General features: G+C 43.1%; 1 protein-coding gene across 10 annotated transcripts in view; it reads right to left on the bottom strand.

Annotated features, from left to right (window-relative positions):
- Positions 1 to 22,421, bottom strand: part of ACSL1 (acyl-CoA synthetase long chain family member 1) — a 68,834-nt gene that overhangs the window by 29,518 nt on the left and 16,895 nt on the right. For 6 of the 10 annotated variants that reach the window (XM_074329839.1, XM_074329837.1, XM_074329842.1 and 3 more), the window contains 3 exons: positions 18,683 to 18,909; positions 5,775 to 5,889; positions 1,751 to 1,815 (listed from right to left, as the gene is read on the bottom strand). In XM_074329839.1, coding sequence (XP_074185940.1) covers positions 1,751 to 1,815; positions 5,775 to 5,889; positions 18,683 to 18,877 — 375 coding nt within the window. In that variant the 5' untranslated portion in view covers positions 18,878 to 18,909. Of the gene's footprint in view, positions 1 to 1,750; positions 1,816 to 5,774; positions 5,890 to 18,682; positions 18,910 to 20,588; positions 20,763 to 21,521; positions 21,619 to 22,421 lie in introns of those variants that run through there. The other 4 variants (XM_074329836.1, XM_074329835.1, XM_074329841.1 and 1 more) reach the window with 4 other exon arrangements.

Below are 22,421 nucleotides of genomic sequence, written 5' to 3'. Positions count from 1 at the left end.
TCTAGAAAGAGGGTCCATACTTTCTTCAAAACACCTCAAAGGGCATGCTAGCCCCCAAAAGGTCAGAATCATTGTGGTAGTGAAAAAAAAAAAAAGATTTAAATGTACAAATCTGAAGTTGGTTTCAGGTAAGTCCAGGTTTTGTCTTCACCAGCCTCTGACTAAAATGTAGAATTCACAGATTAACACCTTCAGAAACCCCACTGGTTTTTCAATCTGCTTTGCAAAACCCAATCTGCAATGGCCGTGTCCTCTTTTCCAGCCGACATACAACAGAAGTGATGTGGGAATATATTACTGTGGGTAACATGACAGAAGTAATCCAGAAAGCACTGAGGATTCTGTGAGGCCCTAAGATGCAATGTTATATGTCCAATACACAAACTGCTTTTGCACCACATGTGAAAATGAGGGATCTTGAAAACTACTGTTTGGACACAATTATTTGGCTCTGGTAAGGCAAAATAAATACAGTGAAATCCCTCTAGTCACCTGGGCTACAGCTCTTCACTCCTTCTACCAGCAAGGTAGGCCATGCTGTTTTGCCTCTTGCCAGAGAGAGAGGGAGGAAGGAAGGGAGGGAGGGAGGGTGGAGGTGGGGAAAGGCCCAAGAAAGCCTTTTGCATTTCGCTGATCCTGGGGGGAGGGGGGTGGGGGGGGAGGGAAGAAAATGCATGTTTCGTTCTAGGGAGGACATAAATAAAGCGGTACTCCAGAGCTGGCTGTAGGGCTCCCAATGACAACACCTTCACATACACACTCCAGAACACACCAATGACGGAAAACAGGCTCACACAAAGCCTGGAAGGAGGAAGCTCATTTCTATTCTCCAATGCCACAGGGTTACCTGCCCCTAGAGCAGGGAGCCACTTCCTGGACAGCTGTGCTGGAGACAAAAGGCAGCGAAACTGACACTCCAGCTGCTCCTGCTGGTCCTCAGGCTCTACTAGGACTCAGGAGAAGCACAGGAAGTCGATTTGTTGTGATCACGATACAAAACAAAAATACACAGCAAATGTACTGGTACCTGCCATTCACAAAGTACTATTTAACCAGCTACAGCGGTGGATAGTTGGGACTGCGGAACGACAAGAGTAAAACCACCCAGATTCCAGCTTCCTCTGAATTTACAGAGAACACAGGTGTCGTCTCTGAACATCTGTGCTGCTCTCTACGGCTGCTCTGGGGCTAAATGTCACACTGGTCCCAAGTTGGTCACGACGCACTGAAGAGCCCTGCACCAGATGGCATGGACCTCACTTCTGGTCCTGGTTCTGCCACTGACCAGCGGTGACCTTGGGCAAGTCCTGTCCCGATCTGGAGTGTGTTTTCCTCGTCTACAGAATGAGAGGATTGCTCTGTATTGGGGACTACTAAATTCTTCTAGAACCTCTCATGGCAGAGACGAGAGTTATCCTGTCCCGCCACACGGTCTGGGAGGAGAGTCACCTGCCTCAAGCTCATTTCTAGAATTTTTATCTTCAAAATTATACTCTACTTCACAGTGTATATATGTATCAGCTGCAAAATAAAACGCTTTGAACCACCAGCTAAATTACTTCACTAGTTTTCCCCAAATCTTTGTGTCAGCCTTCTCCATTCAGATGCTGCACGTTGGTCCTAAAGCTCTGAGCAAGTCCTCACGTATATGCTGTGGACACCTTCCCACCCTAACATTAATTATGGTACCAAGAACTGACAGATAAGCACTACGGCTTACATGAGGCGTCCACACAGCCAGAAAACTCACCTGGTTGTATGAAAGCCACTCGTAGGGCTGGTCTGGCTTTCGAGATCCCAAACAAGGGCCATTATCTAAAAAAAGGAAAGACAAAGAATGGTGTAACATACACAAATATCCCAATTTGTATTCTACCTCATTCTACAAAATATCTGGTCAACTCTAGCGGTTCTCAGATTAGAAATAATAAGTTCAGATTGGAAATGTTTTCTCCCTGGGTTTTGGTCTGATTTTTTACTCATTTATTTGCTCCTATTTTGTTTCTTAAAAGCAACAGGACAGAAGGAAAATGAGAGGAGAGAAAGCAAATACAAATTTTAAGGACACTAAATTTGTGAATTCTTCTTTAACCTCCTATCGGGTTAGGAAGGAGTCAGTAGCTGAGTAGTCGAGATCTTGATATGGGTTTTCAGAAGTGTCCCTAAAAATTTCTAGAGAAGCATAAAGCATTTTAACTCAGAATGCAAAAAAGGAAATATAATTTTTAAGTGCCCAAATCCTGATGGCTAAAGGTATCAGGAATCACCTGGAATTCTGATTACCTGGATGCAATCTTGATTGCAGAGAAACAAACATGATGAAAAGATGCAAAATGAGGGAAAATAAGGGGGCAGTTGTGAAAGCAAAAGTTAAGAAATATAAGAATGTGTCCTGATTCCAATTTAGGTACCACTAATGAGAAAGAAAGACAATCCATATTAATTATTTATACTAAGTGCCACCACAGTAATATATATATATATAAGCCCAAATCATTTATATTTGGAATCACGCAAGTTTCTTTCTACAGATTACTCCCATGCTAACTTCATGCTCAGTTTGTAGTTGTTGAAGGGAAAAGCTATGTCCACCTTTAAAAAAAAAGAGAAAAAAGCTGCCATGTTTAGACGATCAGAGTTGACCACACACAAGAATGTTTCCTAACCAGAAACGCGGGCTCTGTGTCATACTGAGCCTACCCAGCCCCTTCTATGGGACATCTGAAGTTGGATGTTTTGACGTCTCCCATCTGACGGGGCATCTACATTTCTGTTTTGAGACCATCACACATCTGGCTTCACCATTCTTGGTTTGAGTGTCAGCTGACGTGTTCAGATTTGGGTTGGGGACCTGGAGGATGCAGGAGGGAAAGCACAGCAGGTCCCTTCTGGGGCCCTGACAAGCTTGGGCCTATTACACAGAATTACACCCAGGAGGAGAGAAATGGGATGTGCTTGTGCATTCGAGAATGAGTCCCGAGGATGGGGAGGACCCAGGCTGTACAAACCCCCTCTTTCACACTGACTCCTTGACCCTCTCTAAGGCCGTCCTGACGAAAACAGAAAAGTGTGCCAAGAGGGCCTGATTCTCACACCCTCTTCAATTCACAGGGCCTATAATAAAGACCAGGCTGCCAGTTAAAAAATAAGTAAGTCGTGGTAGTCAATATAGTACAGCATGGTGACTATAGTTAACGATACTGTATTGTATATTCGAAAGTTGCTAAGAGGGTAGGTCTTAAAACTTCTCATCACAAGAAAACAAAATTTGTAACTATGTGAGGTGATGGATGTTAACTAGACTCATCGTGGTGATCATTTTACAATATATACAAATATGAAATCATTATGTTGTACACCTGAAACTAATATAATGTTATACATCACTTATAGCTTAAAAAAAAAAAAAAAAAAAAAACACAAAAAACCAGGCCAAACATGACAAGTTCTAGCAGATGTTGTTTTCAGATGGAAAACATATGTTTGCTATATGAAATAATACCATTTTATTCTTCGCCAAAAGGAATTGGCAATCTATAGGCAGAGGCCAGTCAGGCTTGCCGCCTGGTTTTGTAAATACAGTTTTCATTGGAAACAGCCCACTCATTCATTTACATATTACCCAAGGCTGCAGTTGGACAGTTGTAACAGAGACCACAGGGCCCAAAAAAGCCTAAAATATTTACAATCGGGCCCTTTACAGAAAAAGTTTGTAGATTCCAGCTCTAGAACAGTGTAGTAAACTCCCATGCTCACCTGGGGAACTTAAAAAACATACCCTATACCCAGGCCCTACTAGCAACACTTTTGATGTAATTGGACAGGGATGGGCCTGGGCCTTAGTATTTTTCAAAAGCTCCCCAGGTGACATTAAAGCGAAGCTGGGGATGAGAACCACTGACAAACAGGGAACTCAAACTTTATAAACGGCTTCCTGCGTATACTTTTAAAATACTAGGTTTAAAAACTCTAAACTGGCTTTTCCTGCCATTCAACAGACTCCTAACTGCCTAGGTGCTGGTTTTTGCTCTCCTGTGAAAGTTCAATCTTATGGTAGCCTAGGTAGATTAAAACTTAGAATAAAAGTCTCCTGTGCGGGGAGGTGGGAGGGAGGGGGCGGAGAAAGAAGAAAAAAAATAACCTGCAAAGCAGCTCCCTTCAATCCGTATAGGTTAAGAAGACTGAACTTATTTTTCTTCAACTTCTCTGAAACATTCATATAAGTCTTTCATTTTCAAAGTAGAGAAAGTGACCAAAAAAAAAAAAAGTTACAAGACCTGTCTTAACATCAGGGGAGAGTCAAGTATAATGCAAGTCACCTACTCCTAAACGAATCCTATCCACTGCTAACAATGTAGAAATGTATGTGCACTGCTACACACACATAGGATATACTTGTTCATGTGGCCATATGTTAGGATGATCTGTACCTTCTATTTACCCTCACAGACAAACACCGACCCTGACACCAACTCAGAAGACTCGGAAGTTCACAAATTACATTATATAGCAGAGTGAGTCTGCTCTCCCTTCAGAGTGAGGCTTCATGAATATGCTACAGAGATATCGGGGCAAACGCGCTGAACTGAGAATCCCATTTTATCAGAAGCAAGTGAAAAACAGTGGGCACCTCTTGAGTACATACCACATGCAACATATTGTGGGGCACAGAGCAACAGCACAGTCCTTCGCCTGGAAGGAGATTACAATCTCGCTAGCAGTGGCAAAATAAAAGCTAACCATCAGAAGATTTAAATAACGGACGCATGGCCCCCAAGGACCATGTTTAGAGGGGAAACTGAAACTAAAGCAAAACTAAAGAGGCTAAAACCAAAAGAGGAGTAGTGGGAAACAGAGGGCATTCTCTCCTTCATTGAGGGCACATTAACGGAGCATCTTCTGTGTGCCAGGCTCTATGTTGGTGCTGAGAGAAGAGATGGCCTCCCTGTTGAAAGAGCAGCTGCTGGAGGGACAGATGGCCAGGGAAACACCTGTCCCCTGAAAGGGGTATTACAGAAATAGGTACAGGATGCTGGGAAAGGGAAATGTCTCACTTGGAGGTAGGGGGGTGAAACGGGGCGACCAGGAAGCTTTCACAGAAAAGGTGAAAGGCGATCTGAGTGTTACAAGATTAGGAAGAATATATGCAGCGCCGTGGGCTGGGGGTAGGACAGAAGAGGCGTTACGACGGGGAGAGCACACAAAGTCATGAGAGAGAACAGGGCTTGTGGCTTGGCAAGCTCAGTGACTTGAGTGCACCTGAAGCCTGAAGGGAGGGGGCTGGGAAGGAAGACAGTGCCTGAATCACAGGGTCTCTGATGCCACCACTGCTGATTCAGGGCAGTCCCACGAGCCACCATTTCCAGTATCACTGATGGAACACTGCTTCCTGGGATGTCAGTGTCAGTTTCTCAAGATATGAGAGTCCTGGTCACTAAGTTTGAAAAATGTTGGCTTGGGCCCAATTAAACAAGTCTCTTGACTACAGGAAAAGTGAGAGCCCATAATGAGCTAATGTACGTGTGATTCTCCATGAAATAAATAACACGCTGAACACATATTTGACTATGGAACCCCCTTTGCCATGGGGAACATCTATCTAGAGGGGCCAGTGAGCTTTGGGACTCACCCTGGAGAACTTATGGCCCGAGACGGGGAGACATGATTGAGACTAAGGAGGCAAAAGTCGTGAGCAAATGTGCCTTTGTAAAGAAATACCACTCCTGAATGGAAACCATTAAGTGCCAGCCATACAAACTCAGTACGATGCTTACTTGACACGTGTCTGCCCCTTTGGAAACCTTCGTATAAGGTTTTGACGTCATCGTAGAAATATGCCAAGGGCTCATCACTGTCAAGCAGCGTGGATCTGCGAGCACCGTCGCTGCCCTGGGGAAAAAGACAGACAGACAGATGAGCATGTTAGAAGACAGCATCACAAATAAAATGCCTAATGTGCAGGCCTACGATCCCCCAGGAGCCCCTGCGGAATAGCTGCTCGGTGAGTATTGGTTGAATAAACTGAAGTGGAGGACGGGGCACAGAGGCCAGTTTTGTGTCAGCTCTGGTGGAAATGACACACCGTTCAGTTTCACTTCCATAGTGTTATCCATATCCATATTCTTTCTTTTCTTGTTAAAGTATAGCCAACTATATTATTTTTTAGATTAATTCCACTCACTTATCTCTTTGCCAACTGCACTGTTAGGAACGTCACACAGCATCTACCAGTTACAGGCATCAGCGACCCGACGCGTGGGGGGTAGACATGCCTGTCCGTGGGTGTTGTGTGGCACTTACACGTATGCAGATGTGACACCGCTGTGCGCCCTGCTCTACGCTGTCCTCCAACATAGTAAGCACACCTTGCCGTGACCAGAGCTCCTAACCAGTAGCGGGAGTCATCTTAAGGGGTGGTCGTTCTCCACCTGTGAGCTGCTGCACCCTCTGGGGCCACAGAGACACTGTAAGGGGTCCAGATAGCCTTAGGAATGCCAAGTACTCTTTAGAGACTGATGAATGAAAGCTCAACTACTATGATGCCAGAGCCTACAATTTTTATTTTTTTTTAAAGATCAGACAGGGTCCTTCACATTTGCAATGGTCAGGAAACACTTTCTTGGGGGAAATTAGACAATGATACAAGGACTTCTAGTACCACAAAAAGGTCTGTTCAAGAGTGAGAGAGATCGTTTCTGGCTTGAGGTCTGAAGAAAGGAGACAGGAAGAGGCAAAAGGCTGATGGGGAAACGGGATGTAGTGCAGGAGAAGAACCACCCTGGAGACCCTGAAGGTAATGACTGCCAGGTATGTTTTGACGGATCCCTTTTCTTCTTCTGTCTTTCTTTTTTTGACTTCTTCACTCCTCTTTCCACATGCTCTTTTTCCTCCCTTCCAAGTTATCATTTATAGTTTAAATGTTTTTAATAACATAGAAGTATATCAAGGAAAAAAATGACTAGCCCCTATTATCAGTTTGGTGAGTCCCTTCCAGACATTTTTCTACGCTTACACATTTATATACATTATTTCAGTATCTACTATGTGTTACATATGTGTGTTTAACTCTTGATCTAAAACTGCTAATCATTTTCTGAAGTAAATATCACCCAGTCATATATTATAATCCTCACACAGCCTTCTCTACCTTGGCAGAAACTTTCTAATACTGACGCGTATAAGCCATGATTCCAAACATAGTTATTAATTACAACATGCTACTTTATAAAATAAAGAAGTTATTCTTCATATGAATAAACATGGAAATAGTGTATTATTATTACTTAATCTCTGAATCTGCTTTCTTTTCTGCAAAATGGGGATACCATGTATCCCTGTCTAGCCTTATTTTTAAATAAGAACTTTCCTGTAAAATATGAATATATAAACTATCACTCAGACACCATATAACATGACCTAACCATAATACCAGTCCTTCTTATCCTATATCTTTACTCCAAAAAATAGATTAAGATTCAGAATCAACATTTCTGGGTAATTATCCAAAGAAACCCAAAACACTACTTCGAGGGACATGTGCATCCATATGTTTATTGCAACACTGTTTACAATGGCCAAGATGTGGAGGCAGCCTGGGTATATGTCGATGGAAGAATGGATAAAGAGGAGGTGGTACATATATACACAGTAAAATATTGCTCAGCCATGGAAGGGAATGTTCTTGCCATCTGGGGTGGCATGGATGGACGTGGCGGGTACTGTGCTGAGTGCAGTATGTCAGACAGAGAAAGACAGATGCAAGGTGATTTCACTTATATGTGGAAGCTAAAGAACAAAATACATGAACAAACAATACAGAAACAAACTCATAGATACAGAGAACACTTTGATGGTTGCCAGATGGGAGGGGGATTGAGAATGAGTAAAAAAGGGGGAGGGATTAAGAAGTACAAATTGGTTGTTACAAAGTAATCATGGGGATGTAGGGTATAGCATAAGGAATATAGTCAGTAATATTGTAATAACTGTGTATGGTGTCAGATGGGTACTAAATTTTTTTGGGTGATAGATGGGCGGGGGGTTGGGAGACAGGGCGAAAAAGGTGAAGGCGTTAAGAAATACAAATTAATAGTTATAAAATAGTCATGGGGATGTAAAATAAAGCACAGGGAATATAGTCAATAATATGGTAATAACTGTGCCAGATGAATACTAGACTAGTCAGGGGGATCATTTCTTAAATTATATAAGTGTCTAACCACTATGCTGTACACTTGAAATTAATAAAAAATAATATTCAATGTCAACTGTAATTGAAAACTTAAAAAAAGGGGGGAAAAGATGAAGGGGAATAAGAGGTCCAAATTTCCAGGTATAAAACAAATCAGTCACGGGATGTGATGTACAGCATGGGGAATATAGTCAGCAACATTGTGATAACGTGATATGGTATCAGATGGTTGGTGGACTCACGGTGATCACTTCTTTAGGTACATAAATGTTAAACACCTATGGTATACATCTGAACCTAATATAATGTTGTATATTAGCTATAATTTAATCAAAATTTAAAAAAAATAAAAGATTCAGAATCAATTGTGTGGCTTTATGGTAACATTCAGAAGCCTCTTCAGTCCAGAAAGGCACCAAAAGAACCAAGGCATCATGGCTAAGGTAGGAAGAGAAAGGGGCAGGGGAGGAAATGACAGAAAATGGGAAGGGGAAAAAAGCTAAGAAAAGCAAGAGGTGTACCTGGTGAAGAAGAGCCAGCTGCCATAAATAACTGCCTCCTGGCCCTGGCCCAACCCACTCTGCCTGCAACACGTGGCCTGGACGCACCGGCAGCCTGGCCGTCCACAGGGATGGCCTCGTGACACGGCTTAGGATGCTGCCTTCTCTGCCTCTCCTCCGGCATTCACTCATTCACGGTATTACTCAGTGGTTTCTCTGCAAAAGTAGTACCGCCCTCCCCACACACAGCTGTCAGCAGGGCAGATGGAAATCAGGTAAGGGAGACACAGAGCTTGTTCTGAAGGAGCCTGAGGCTTGTCCTTATGGGACCAGAGGGGCTCCAAGGAGCCCTGGTGAGCAGAAGCGTGTGGAGGACATCAGCATGAACAGACAGGAGCAGCCTAGCATTTACAGAACACGGCTCACCGTGGAGCCAAGGTCCTCAAAGGATGGTCGGGGGAATACCCACCCTTGTCGGAAAGCAAATTAGCTAGACCTTTGCTAGATCTACTGAACCAAAAGCTTTGGGGTGTGATCCAACAGTCTGTGTTGTAGCAAGCCCTACGGGGGATTCTGATGCACGCTAAAGTGGGAAACCACCAACCCGAGGGCACTGAGGTCCCCAGCAGCAAGTGGTGAACATGGGATGATGTATTAGAAATAAATCTACATGGAGTGTAAGGCACTGTGCAGAATAGGATGGAGGGGAAAGCAATTACAGAGAAGCCAACTTATATGGGCCTGAACTAGGGCAGTGGAAACTGGGAATGGGGGCAACGTGGATGCTGGAAGCAGGAAGCCCGGAGGAATGGGATTGGGCAAGCAACTGGGTGTAGGAGAAAAGGAGGGAGAGCATTAGGGGTTTGAGGAGATGCGGCTCCATTTTATTAAAAACAGAAGACTGGGGCTTGGGGGTAGGTTTGAGGAAAGAGAGTAAGCTTAGCTTCGAATCTATGGCGATCACATCCCTTTCAGATAGTGCATCAACTTCCCAGTTCTCATTTTGGGAATCATTGCTCTACAGTATAATTTGATAACAAATTTTTGGTAAAGAATTCTTTGGTTAGGTTAATTTTTTGGTGGTTTTTAATCTTCAGGACTTTGAGAAACATGGAGGTCAAACAGCTAACTCAAAGTTAGAGAGGTTAATTACATCCCAAATAAAGCCATTCTCTTGACAAAGTGACCTGAGGACAAGCTATTCAGTCTCCCAATTAGCAATGAGCATAACCAGCAGCAGTTGGAAGGCAAAGCACTGAAGGAGTGAGGTCTAGGCCAGTTTAAGGCACAGGCGGAAGAGGGTAAGGGGTCACACTGTCGTTGGACGATAAGGCATACTCAGTAATTTCAAGAGAGGAGGTTAAATGAAATGGGGCTGGTGGAGACTGAACAACAGGGCTTTGAAGTTTGTTTCTCTATGAAATGATCACATGTTCCCATAAAGAATCATCCTTTTTCTTTCCTCCAAGAACCATCATTTTGATGTGCGTGCATGTTCCCATTCCTCCTGAATGAAAACGCTGTAGGTAAACACTGAGGGTGGGTCAGCAACCTGAGTTACCCGTACACGGGCCAGGCCTTGCTTCGGAGTGTTGTGGGGAAGCACAGCTGTAACACAGGGACTCGAAAGGTCTGCATGTGCTACAAAAACCGAGTCGTTTCAAAAGCCAGGGATTTAATTCTTCAGTTATTCAAGTACCTGTGGCTATTTCTAGGAATATCGACTTAAATGAAAAAAATACTTTATATTCTGCCTTCTGGACTTCTAATATGACCTACAGATTGCGGGTATGGGTGGGGGGATCAGTTTTGCTCAAGGAACAGGGTGAGCTAAGCAGACAACCCCAATCAAATGTGCAGGAAATCAGTGAATAAGATTGCGAGTCAGGGAGGGTTATGGGACTTCATCCTTTCTGCTAAGCACTTCTTCAATGTGGTCATATGGTTCCCCAGTTTACAAAAATAAAATGATGGTGAGTCAGACCCCCTGCAGTCAATTCACTGGCACGAGTAATTCTGCAATGTCTATACAAGCTAGAGTTCCCCTTGAGGTCAGTCTCCCCATGTGGGCAGAATTAGGAAATAAAAGTTCAAATTCCCCTTGAGAGCAGCAAGGGCAGGACACAGTGAACATCTGCGTATCTGATCATCTAGCTGTGGTTCCCACAACTAGAATTCTAGCCAACATTTGACAGAAAGGGACACTTGATGGTGAGTCATTTTGTGCCACTACCATGTTGAAATGCAAAAGTAAATCCTTGAAGATTTTGGGGAAATAGAAAGTAAATCCTTGAAGATTTTGGGGAAATAGAAAGGCCCAAGCTTTATAAGTTGTGGTCTCATTTATTTCAACCTAGAAAATGGACATCTACAGGCCATAACAGCCAACTAACTATCCATCACGTTGCTATTGTTGATTCTCTCTAAGGAGGGGTCTCGGGGAGGGGCAGGAAGAGGAAAGAACACAGGGATAGAGCGAGGAGGGGAAGGAAGAAAGATCAGAGAGGAAGAAAGAGGAAAACCAAGTAACTTCTTAAGAGACTGTTGAAGACTTGGCTGGATTTTAATGTTAAATCCAACTCCAGGGGGAAAAACAGAAGGTAGAACCACAGTCCTAGGAGGTAAAACAACTTTTTTCGCTGCTTCCAGTATCCTCTATGTGAAATATAGATTCCTCCCAGCACTTACAAGTTACATGCACCTTACCCTGCACACACCACTATCATCTGCTTCTTTTTACAAAACAGGCACAAAACCACTTTTCCACCCAGTGGAAAAGCCTCTTAGAGAGGCTCTCGTGCCATATCTAGCAACACCAGATCTTTGATAGATCAAAATAGGGCCTTTAGAGGGCAGCCCGTAGGTGACCCTCCTGACCATATTTTTTGAATGAGAATGGACAGGATATTTAAAAGAATACTTAGACTCCCCCATTATGCTGACCTGTAAATGTCACAGGGTAGCAATGAACCCTCAGGTTCACTGTTCATGCTTTAATAGCTAACTTCCCGAGATCCTTTGCACCCAAATGAGTAAAGAAAGAGCAGAACCATCACAGTGACAATCAGGCCTGGTGTTGCCATCTGAGCACTGATTGTCACTGAAAGAGGGAAGTGAGTATTTACTGAGCACCTGCTACCGGCCAGCCACTTTGCAGATGAGAAAACAGACTAAGAGCGAGGCTTTGTGCCTTAGTCCCACACCCGAATGTGGGGGAGCTGAGCGTCAAACCCAGCTCCATGGAACATCTGGTCAGTTACGAGGTTTGCTCTGTGGTTCAGAGGCAGCTTCATACTTGCCCACACCTGTCGTCTTCATCTTTGAGGAGTCAGGCCAAGATCACCAGTGTCTGACTGGGTGTTTTGGTTCTTCAAGGCTTTCCCGAATCCTCAGAACCGTTTTCCTTTTGCTCCCTGGTTCATTCTCCAGTTTCCAGTTTCCTGTGCCCCCACTGTCCCAATCAGAGGATTTGCTCCAGGGGTGGGGGAAGCGGACACAGTACAGAGGGAACTCTGGTTCTGTGCTGCCAGACCCATTTCCGTTTCAGCACCAGACAAAGTCAGCCAAGCACAGAAGCGAAAAACAGCACCCTCTCACCTCCATGAAAGGGGAGAAAGTTTAGAGTCTCAAAATCCAAATTCCCACAAACACACATTGACCTAGTAAAACAAACAAGGGTGGCTGGAGCATTCCCACACGCCTGCCGTGTAGAATATGTGCGGCATCCTGCTTCACTTTTGAAGGGAAGTCGGAAGGGAACCAGCGTCTATTTTTGACTCTTTGTCGGACTTTCAGATTTCAGTGTGAAATAGGGATTTTCATTGAGAGGCTTAGAAAGCTTATAGTTGTCATTTCTCATCTGGCATAAGTTGACCCTGCTTTGGGGAGGCTATTTTTAAATGTAAATAATCATTACAGCACACATTTCTGTCACTTATATATACACACGTTCCCTGATTAACGAAGCCTGGGAGAAGTGGCATCATTTGTAGAAAATCATAACTCCAAGGCTAACTTCAAATTCAATATTTTAAGTTCTTTTTTTGAGAAATGCAAAGCAAATTTTGTGTCTATTCCTAAAACCTACAATTTCTGAAAATCAGAAATAAATCTTTCTCTAAGGCAAAGAGAAAAATCAGGAAGCCTATATACTAGGTAGTGAAATTACAGATTTTAATTTTCCTTTTGCTTATTTGTTGTTTTAAACTGTTCTACAGAGAACATGTATGCTTATTTTAATAAGGCTCCATGACTTCATACGAAGCTGCAACTTTAAAACCACGTCATAAATGCCGCCACAATTTCTCATACAAGAAATAAGAATTAGGCATTTTTCACAGTTACTGCTAAATGACAACTGTCTTAAATCTGCACTTGCCAATGACTCATTTCATTGTGATGGCAATGCCACTATGAGACACTAGGTCCTCTGCCACAAGAGAAGGAATGCCAGAAACCTCACACATCCCTATTAGAAACAATCCAATTCTAATATTTCTCACTTCCCCTTAGTGCTCACCTGCTGCCTCTCACCTCATTCAAATGCGTAAGCCTAACTGTCCACATCCTACAGACGGCTTTGCCCTCCTCCTACAGACCCACAGCAGAAGGAGTGATCCCACCCTCCGCCTGCACTGCCCTTCACACACAGCTTTTTTCCTGCTCTGCCGGGCAGCTGCCACTCAGACTTGTCCCTGGATCCCTGCCCCACAGTGGTGTTTGATCCTGTCCAACGCACAACTGCAGCCCTGCTCAGAGCCAGCCCCAGACATTCAAATGTAAAAGGGCAACGTCATTCCATGTCTTTCTTTTTTTCAGCTTTATTGATGTATAATGGACAACCTGCAATCTATGTAAAATGTACAACATGATTTGATATGCACATACATTGTGAAAGGATTCCCCCCCACACACCATTGAGTTAATTAACACATCCATCACCTCACATACTTAACTTTTTTTTTTTCCTTTTTGGGTAAGAATACCCAAGTTCTACTCTCTTAGCAGATTTCAATTACACAATACAATGTTGCCAACTATTGTCGTATACATCAGATCTTCAGACCTTATCCTCTTTTTGCTGAAAGTTTTTACCAGCCTTTCCCTATTTCCCCCAGCCCCGAGGACCTGGCAACCGCTTTTCTACCCTCTGTTTCTATGAGTTCAACTTTTTTCTTTTTTGGCATCACCGTCTTTGTTTCTCCACCATCATTACCCCCATAGGCTGGTACTTGGTCTGCACAACTCCAGTGTGAGTCTTCATAAAAACTTACGAATCAATGACCTGCTCTCTTCTCTTACAGAAATTGCTTATGCCCGTTTGCAGGTAGGTCTTTACACACACATGTGTGTGTAAAATGAGTGATTCTGCCAACCCCATGGGAAAATCCTACTCATAAGCGTCTCCATACACACCCTGTAAACGTGGACTAAGAATGCTAGCCCTCGTTGCAGTGTGCACGTGAGCGGGAGGTCTGAGGTTTGTCGAGGCAAGCCGCGCACGGAGAAGGCCTCCAGATTGTGACTTTTGTATTTTAAAATCATGCTGTCTATTGAGCACTGCTTCCACAGGCTAGATGTGGTATTGTGTTTGCTTCTTTTAAGTTCTTACATGAAAATGAACCACAGCTCTAGCTTTATGGCATAAAAATAAGTCACTCGTATTACTCTTAGTTTAAGGACGGTCCTCGTCCTCTGCCAGGGCTGGACGGGGTCCCCAGCAGAACTTCTGTGGCCTGTCAGCTCCCTGCGGGCAGCAGCCCCTTTGTCCCAGGTATTGTACACAGCACAGAGCACACGCTTAAGTACTTGTGGGATGAACGCCTGTGTGACGACTCTGGGACTCACGGATGATTGCATCCCGAGTGTCACGTCCTCCATGGGAGGCTTTCTGGAGCACAGAATGACAATGCTAAGGCAAGTTGCTCATCATGTATATCCCAACAGATGAAGGGTGAAATCTCAACCTTGCATGCAAAAGGGTCATCCAGCCAACATGTAACCTGAGTGTCATGAGATCATTTGGGGGTGGAAATAAGTCATTTAACTTGGAGACAAGATGAATTATACCCAAGGAATTGGTTCTGCATAATAAAAGATATGAACCCACTCTAGAACCAAAGTCCAGTAACACATCTAAACAGTGCATGTGATATAGACTAACCCGTTTAGCCACCAGAGGTAAATTTTAGTCTTAAGCTCTGATCATCTTACAATGAAGTCTTAGAAAGGCTAAGAAATAGAAGGTATACAAAAGTTTTTACTTGCTAGAATTTATTGCCTTCTCTAATATTTAAAAACAAAACAGACAACTTGAGTTTTAAGTGCTTTATAGTCTCGCAGTAGTTGTCAAATCTTTCCAATCTAATTTGACAAGTAAGCCATCTCAATGCCCGTGTGACATCTCTCATCAGGTAGAGGAGTTCACATATTCTTTCTACTACCTCCTACCATTACAATGGTTCTCACCTATACTTTGCAATGGTTTGTGGCCTAAATTCCCTGAACTCTGGCAGGCGCCCTACACCCCCACCAGCACCAAATTCTGCTCTGACCCTGTCTATGTCTGACCCAGCTCAGGGGTAAAGGGTGAGAAAAGGGCACAAGTTCACTAGAAATCAGCTCTGGCTGCTGCTGCCCAGGTTTGCACGCTGCTGTCTCCCTTCCCGCTCCCCACTCCCACACTTGACACTTTCTGATCCGATGTCTAACCCCTGCACAACCTCAGACTCTGTTTCTTATCTTACCTGTCCCCTTTCCTTCTTCCATTTCCATCACTACCTTCAGATTCACTGGACTGCATACCCATTTTCAGAAGATTGTGCTTCTGGGTTCAGAAGCTCTACCCACCAACTCTTCAAATTTATCTAGATAGAACCAAATTTTCCTTAATGTCCTTTTTCATTCTCCCCCCACCCCACAGAGCCCTAGTTATAATACGTATCTTTCAACTACCATAATGAAGGCGGTACAGCCTTCTAAATCGTCCACTAACTATATGATATAATTTCACTTCTTTGGCCTCAGTAGTTTTCTCATGCATAAAACGTGAGGGTTGACAGAGGAGACCCTTACAAAAGAGGAAAATTGACACCGACTGAACACTTGTAGCGGCCAGACGCTGCACATACCCTTCCGTCCTCTGCCCGGCACTGAGGGAGGCAGGGTTCCGGCACTTCTGTTTTCCAGTCAAGGAATGTGAAGGTCAGCAGTGAGGTGTGCTTGCCCACGGCAGCCTGGTCTAAGCAGAGCGGCCTGGTTCAGCCTCCCATGTCACCCTGCCTCTCTGCTCCCTGCTGGCGCCGACACGCTCTCCTGTGTCCCTTAACCACAACCACCACAGTCCCTGCCCAGCGTTTTTAGTCACTTGTGAAGGTGATCTTCATGAGTGGCCATGGGGACTGCAACCCCAAAGGACAGGAGGAGACAAGTAAAAAACTTACCTGTCATTTATGAAAATGACCGGAAAGAAACAAAACAAAGACAGACACACGCACAGATCCACTGTTCACCGTTATGGAGCAGCAGCAGAAAACACTGTTGGACGACGGAAGTTATTCCCTGACTTACAAGGAAAGGCCAGCCTTCAGATCCCTGTTGCAGGTTGGTGAGATGTAAGTGCAGACGGAGGGACACAGCTCTCTATTTAAATAAGGTGTTGATTAAACTATTCTCAAAAATTTAAGAAAGAACTTTCGGATGCTGTTGCTAACTGTCTCATCCTGTAACTTATGTCTTTGTCGCCTTTCCTGCACACGTGTGTGGCAGGAGTGTGAATATCCTCATGACAACCCTGGTTTGGAAAAGGACATTTTACTTACAAGCTGTAACTTACAAAGAATCTCTGTGCTACCGCTTTTAAAAAGTGCAGCTGGGAAATAGCCAGCGTGGGTAGTGATGAGATGCAGCCAAACCAAACAGGGCAGATTCGTCTCATTTTAATATCTGTGTGATGATTATGGGAAGAGGAGGGTGAAAAAAAACCACACATGTGAAACGGGAGGTGGGGGTGCGGGTGGGGGACTGGCAAATGGTACTTATTGTCTTCAAAGTGGGAATAAGACAACAATATTTTATTCTGGCGACAGCCCCTATGACAGTGCCGGATATACAAGCTCCTGATTAATACTTAATGAAATGAATTAAGCGCTTCTTTCTGCCACAGAAGTCTATCTGACAAGGCTGGCTGTATAAAATATCTGCAATTACCACGGATCATAACTCCAAGGCTAACTGCAAATTCAGTATTTTAAGTTCTTTTTTGAGGAATGTAAAGCAACTTTTGTGTCTATTCCTAAGACCTACAATTTCTGAAAATCAGAAATAAATCTCTTTCTTTAAGGCACAGAGAAAAATCAGGAAGCCTATATACTAGGTAGTGAAATTACAGATTTCAATTTTCCTTTTGCTTTAATTTTCCTTTTCCTTTAATTTTCCTTTGGTTGTTTTAAACTGTTCTACAGAGAACATGTATGCTTATTTTAATAAGGCTCCATGACTTCATGCAAAGCTGCAACTTTAAAACCACGTCATAAATGCCTCCACAATTTCTCATACAAGAAATAAGAATTAGGCATTTTTTACAGTTACTGCTAAATAACAACTGTCTTAAATCTGCACTTGCCAATGACTCATTTCATTGTGATGGCAACGCCACTATGAGACACTAGGTCCTCTGCCACAAGAGAAGGAATGCCAGAAACCTCACACATCCCTATTAGGGACAATTAAATTCTACTCATTATTGGTATATGACTAGCTGAAATGAAATATTAAATTTACCTTCTAAATAGAAATAAAGTATAAAGCCATCTTTCCTCAGCAGTAGTTCAGTCTTTCTATTTTTATATTTTAGCATGAGTAAGACTGACATATCTTTTATATATTTTAAGAGTTTCACAGTAATGAATCCAAGAAATTGTCTTAAAGAACTAAAACCCTATAAATAACAAAAAGCCATTAATCAGGCTTTGGATTTATTCAGAAGGGCACATTCTCCTCCAAATGGCCACCAGCTCCAGGCCGGAGAGGTCTTTCACCTACATTTAAAAGCATCAAAGGCATTTAAAACATTCATCTACATTACAGTAAATGAGGGGATTCTATATTTCACAACATTCTTCTTTGTATATGCCAAAAGTAATAAATACTGAAAATTAATTCTGACTTAGGTAGGAGAGCAAGAAATGACAAAGCAGAATAAATCAAGAGTCAAAGCACCAGTGAGAATGTGACTTCATCTTTTCAACCCCTCACATTTTTTTATTAACCTTGAAAAGAGACTCAGAAGGGAAGGAAAGTAGAGTAAGAGCACTAAGAAAGAATTTTCCTGGAAGGGTCTTTAGATTTCCCTCTGCCCTCTCACCCATTCAGTCCTAATTATGGAACACACGCTCTGGTTTAATTTTCATAATGATGACAGCATGACCTTTAGTTTGCCCAACTCATACACAACCACAGCATTCAACAGCTCAACCTCAGACGCCTCCTAAATGTCCTTGTTTCTTCACGTTCTATCCTCAATTCTGCAGTCATATTATTCTGGCAAGTTCCCAGTCTACCCTCATCCTATTTGAAATCCCAAAGTCCCTTTCAACAGCTGGGGGAGGTGTTTTAAGTATCAAATATAGCACAAGCAAAATCCTTCTTTCTGTGACGTTTGTTTGACAGCTCTCTTCTCTGGTAGAACATAAGCTCTGCAACAGCAGGGGACTCTGTGCCTGTCCTTCCCCTCGTGGAATCTTCTGGGCCTAGTACAGGATTTCCGCAATGAGCCTGTGTCACTACAGGCAGACACCCAACCAACACCACCTCATCTGTCCCTCTGCCCAAGATTTTGGCCTTCGCCTCCATTTAGTATCGCTGACGAACTTCCGCTAGTTGAGTATATTCTGCCTTACAAAGTCCCTTCACAAGCAATACTTGATTGTGATCTCGATCAATATTGCATTTGATGCAGAGAAACCACAGGGCAGGCTGCCCCTCCACTTACCGCCACTTCCACCGACTGCATGGAGAGGTCACATGGTGGCTTCAGGGCTTTGGGTCTCGTGGCGTACCAGAACGTGGTGAGTGCTGCAAACGCTCCGAAGCCCATGAGCGTGTTAGTTGGAAGAGTGCGGACGTACTGACGGAAGTCAGCCAGCTCTGGCATTCGAAAATACCGGAACAACTCGTGGGCTTGCATGGTCCTGTGATGGAGGTGCCCTAAGCTGACTTCTGTTGGAAGAAAAAAACATCATGCTCATTCCAGGGTGGCAGAAGTCTTCTCCAGAATTCCCAAAGGCCAACCATCTTACTCAATGACTGGCTAACCAACCAAGGCATTAAGCCCACAGTCTAATGGCCCAGATCTTTTCCTGGCTGTCAAATTTCATTTTTCTAAAATCACTTTAGGAATTCACTTTACATCTATTATCTTGTGTAAAGTTTTCATTAACCACATTAAAAAATTTTTACTCACAGAGAATTGCTGTCATAAAATGCTCAAATAAGTGGCGTAAGTTACCATTTTCTTCCCTCATATTATATCTCTGTTCTCTTCCACCTAATCAAACACACTCAACTCTTATCATCACAGCTAACAGGGAGAAGAGCGAAGTGGCACAAACAAGCCCAAATCACCTAAAGAACAATCGTTTTCATTTCTTTCCACAAATCTCAGAATAAACTCCCCAATTGGTAAAACAGACCTATCCAATGTCTCTCCCCTTCCCCGTACTTTTTGTACCATAAAAGTAACAATATAAATACAGAAGAAACTGTATTTGGCTATTCTAATAAAATCATTTCTTTTATAGTCCTCAAGATATACCTAAAATATAATAATAAATTGGTGTGCATAAACTGTAAACCGACTACCACATAGCCAGAGAGAGATTATAGCATAGTATTTGAAAGAAAATATAGAACAGTATTTAAGATTCCAGATTCTAGAGCCAAATCCTGCCTCTCCAGCTTATTAGCTGTATGATTAGGGACCAATTACTTCCCTTCTGTATGCCTCCGTTTCCTCATGGATAAATGGAGATGGAAATAGTACTTATCTCGTACGGCTTTTAGAATGCCTAAATAATTCACACGGAGCTTAGAACAGTGTGGCACTAGAAAGTACTATTATTGTGAAGCACTATTATTTCCTCTACCAACATTCTGTGATTAGTCCTGCGTGCAGAAGAGTAAGGTACAGCGCTAACAAAAAACAATGCTTGACTACAAGGAGTTTACAAACAAAATTAAGAAGCCAAAACATCCAGAAGAAAATGAGATGCACAATTCAACGTATATTAAAGTCTCAAATTGCCAAGTCACAGACAATTTACATATATATCAGTATAAAAAAATGTACAATACATATAACAAGTAAAAATACTTCTCATTAGAAAATTATTGATGAATAATTGCTCTAAAGTGTGTTTGGCAGTAAAGGGAAGGAAATAATAGTAGATGATCTGAAAGACTTTTCTCAAAAACTTCCTGGAAATCCACCAGGCTGTTAACGTTTTTGGTATAAGTTCAGATGGCATTTGGGAGCTACTTATTATATGTTCTTTTAAATAGCAAGGTCACAAGATTGAAAATAATTTTTCAAATAGAGAAATCCTCTTTATATTTCGATCTATTTTATAGTATTTTATGTTTGTTTTTACAGAGCAGCAAAATATCAAGTGTTTTCACTTCCCTATGCCATCTTGTGCTACAACAGCTCTGGGCAGGTATATGTACGCGCACAGACGCACACACGCGCGCGCGCGCACACACACACACACACACATACACACACACATACACACAGGAAATTTCGATGTTTGACATGACAACAGAGAAGAAACAGATAAGCAAATATCTTCAGGTCATAATTCTGGAAAGAAAGCACCAGCAGTTACAAAACCACTCACCATCAGTGTCACCAACAGCTGACTGCTAGGTGACACACCACTGCAGAAACGAAAAAGGCAGCAAGGGTGGGGGTGGGGCAGGGGTTAAAGGAACTCAGCCAGCGCTCACCCGCCTGCCAAGGTCTCTCAGGGCATTCGTCACATGCCCAGTCCTGTGTGGCTGCCCACTGGGCTAAAGGTAACTAGCAGACAAAACCCATACTTGACTTCCCAGGAGAACAGAGGGTGAAGGATGGGCCAATGAGAAGCTGGGAGTAGAGTCACCCCACTGCTCCACCCATGGGCAGGGACAGGCATCAGTTAGTGTCACTGCCAGTGTCAGTTCTGAAAACAAACATTGTGTTCTTTCTGCTCAACTTCCCCATAAGAAGAGACAATGGGCATAGTTTTAAAAGGCATTGAAATGATCAGATGTTGGGTGGTGTGTCGAACGGACATAAGACAGACCAAGAAAGAAACAGATTGTCAATCGTACACTCACAGCAGATTCTAGATGAATTCATAGGACTTGAGCTAGTCCAGGCATTTAACATATCTGAGCACCTAGTGTGTGCCAGTCATGTGCCAGGAGCTGGGCAGATGGGGCTAAAGACATGCCCAGGCTCTCACGCCACTAGAGCAGAACATACAAAATTAAACAGGCACTGTCCACAAGCTGTGACGAGTGCTGCCACCACAGAGACCCCGCGGTCAGGGAAGGCCTCTCTGAGGACGAGATGCCTACGTGAGACTTGGAGGCTAAGCAGACAAAGCGAGTCTGGTCCTACCGGCACTGAGCGGTCAGATTCCACACGGTCGAGCAACTCTAGGAAGGAAAAGCAACCTTACATGCAAACCTGCCTTCCCCTCAAAGCGTTCCATCTTCTGGTTGTCTTCATTACCCCTCCAGCACCCCAAGCCTGAATGGGAGTTACCCCCCCCGCCCCCGCTTACCCAACACTCCTGCCCTTCCCTCTTCTCTCCCTGAAGTAATTTCCATAAAACCTAGACCATGTGAATGTACAGCGGTTGTTCAACAGAATCACATCCCTGTGTGAGAATATTAAATAATTCCCTCACAAACAAATATCGTCATAACCAGGTGACTTATTTTTTCTATTTTAAGCATCAGCTGTAGCCAAGCTGTGGATAGCATTATACTAAGAAAGAAAGAAGTCTATTTCTAGAAATAAGTCTAGGAAAGAAAAATTTTAAAAACTTCAGGAAGTTACAGGAGCACCCATGCAAAACCATTTTATTAGACACTAACCTGTAATGCTAAGTGCTTGAATTCAGCTAAATTCTTATCTTTAGTGGGTGATGATGAAAAGCTATAGCAGTTTAATTCATGCCTCTCAGCTGGCAGCCAGTAACCAGCTTCAAACCAACTTCACAATGCTGTACATAGGGAAACGAGAGTCTGTGCAATAAAGAACTAAGACAATGCCTCATTTAGATCTGTGGAAAGAACAATTCTTAAATGTGAAATGGGCAGCATTATAAATCTTTGCCTTTCTAGTTATCAGGTATAAGGAAAAGACACTTGGGGTAGTTAGAAATGGAGGCCGACGGACGTTCAAAGAAAATGAGCCACAACCAACAGCCTTGCAGTGTGGCAGGTGAACACGCACAACTGCTCTAATACAGCCCAGTCCACAGGTCTCTAAGACGCATCAAGACACACGTGCTTGCCAACAAATGGTTAAGACTCAGATTTTATTCTTATTCCAATGCTGTTCTAGTTGCAATCGTTTTAAAAATTCTTTCAAAAGCAAATTTCTACATCACCACCTCAGGAAGTTTACAGCGCGGGTATATACTTTACTGCTTGCCAAGAATACGGTTCGATCGGCT

The sequence above is a fragment of the Rhinolophus sinicus genome, linkage group LG04, assembly GCF_036562045.2.
Source record: "Rhinolophus sinicus isolate RSC01 linkage group LG04, ASM3656204v1, whole genome shotgun sequence".
NCBI classification, from domain to species: Eukaryota; Metazoa; Chordata; class Mammalia; order Chiroptera; family Rhinolophidae; genus Rhinolophus; species Rhinolophus sinicus.
This window is presented reverse-complemented; position numbering and strand designations above follow the sequence as displayed.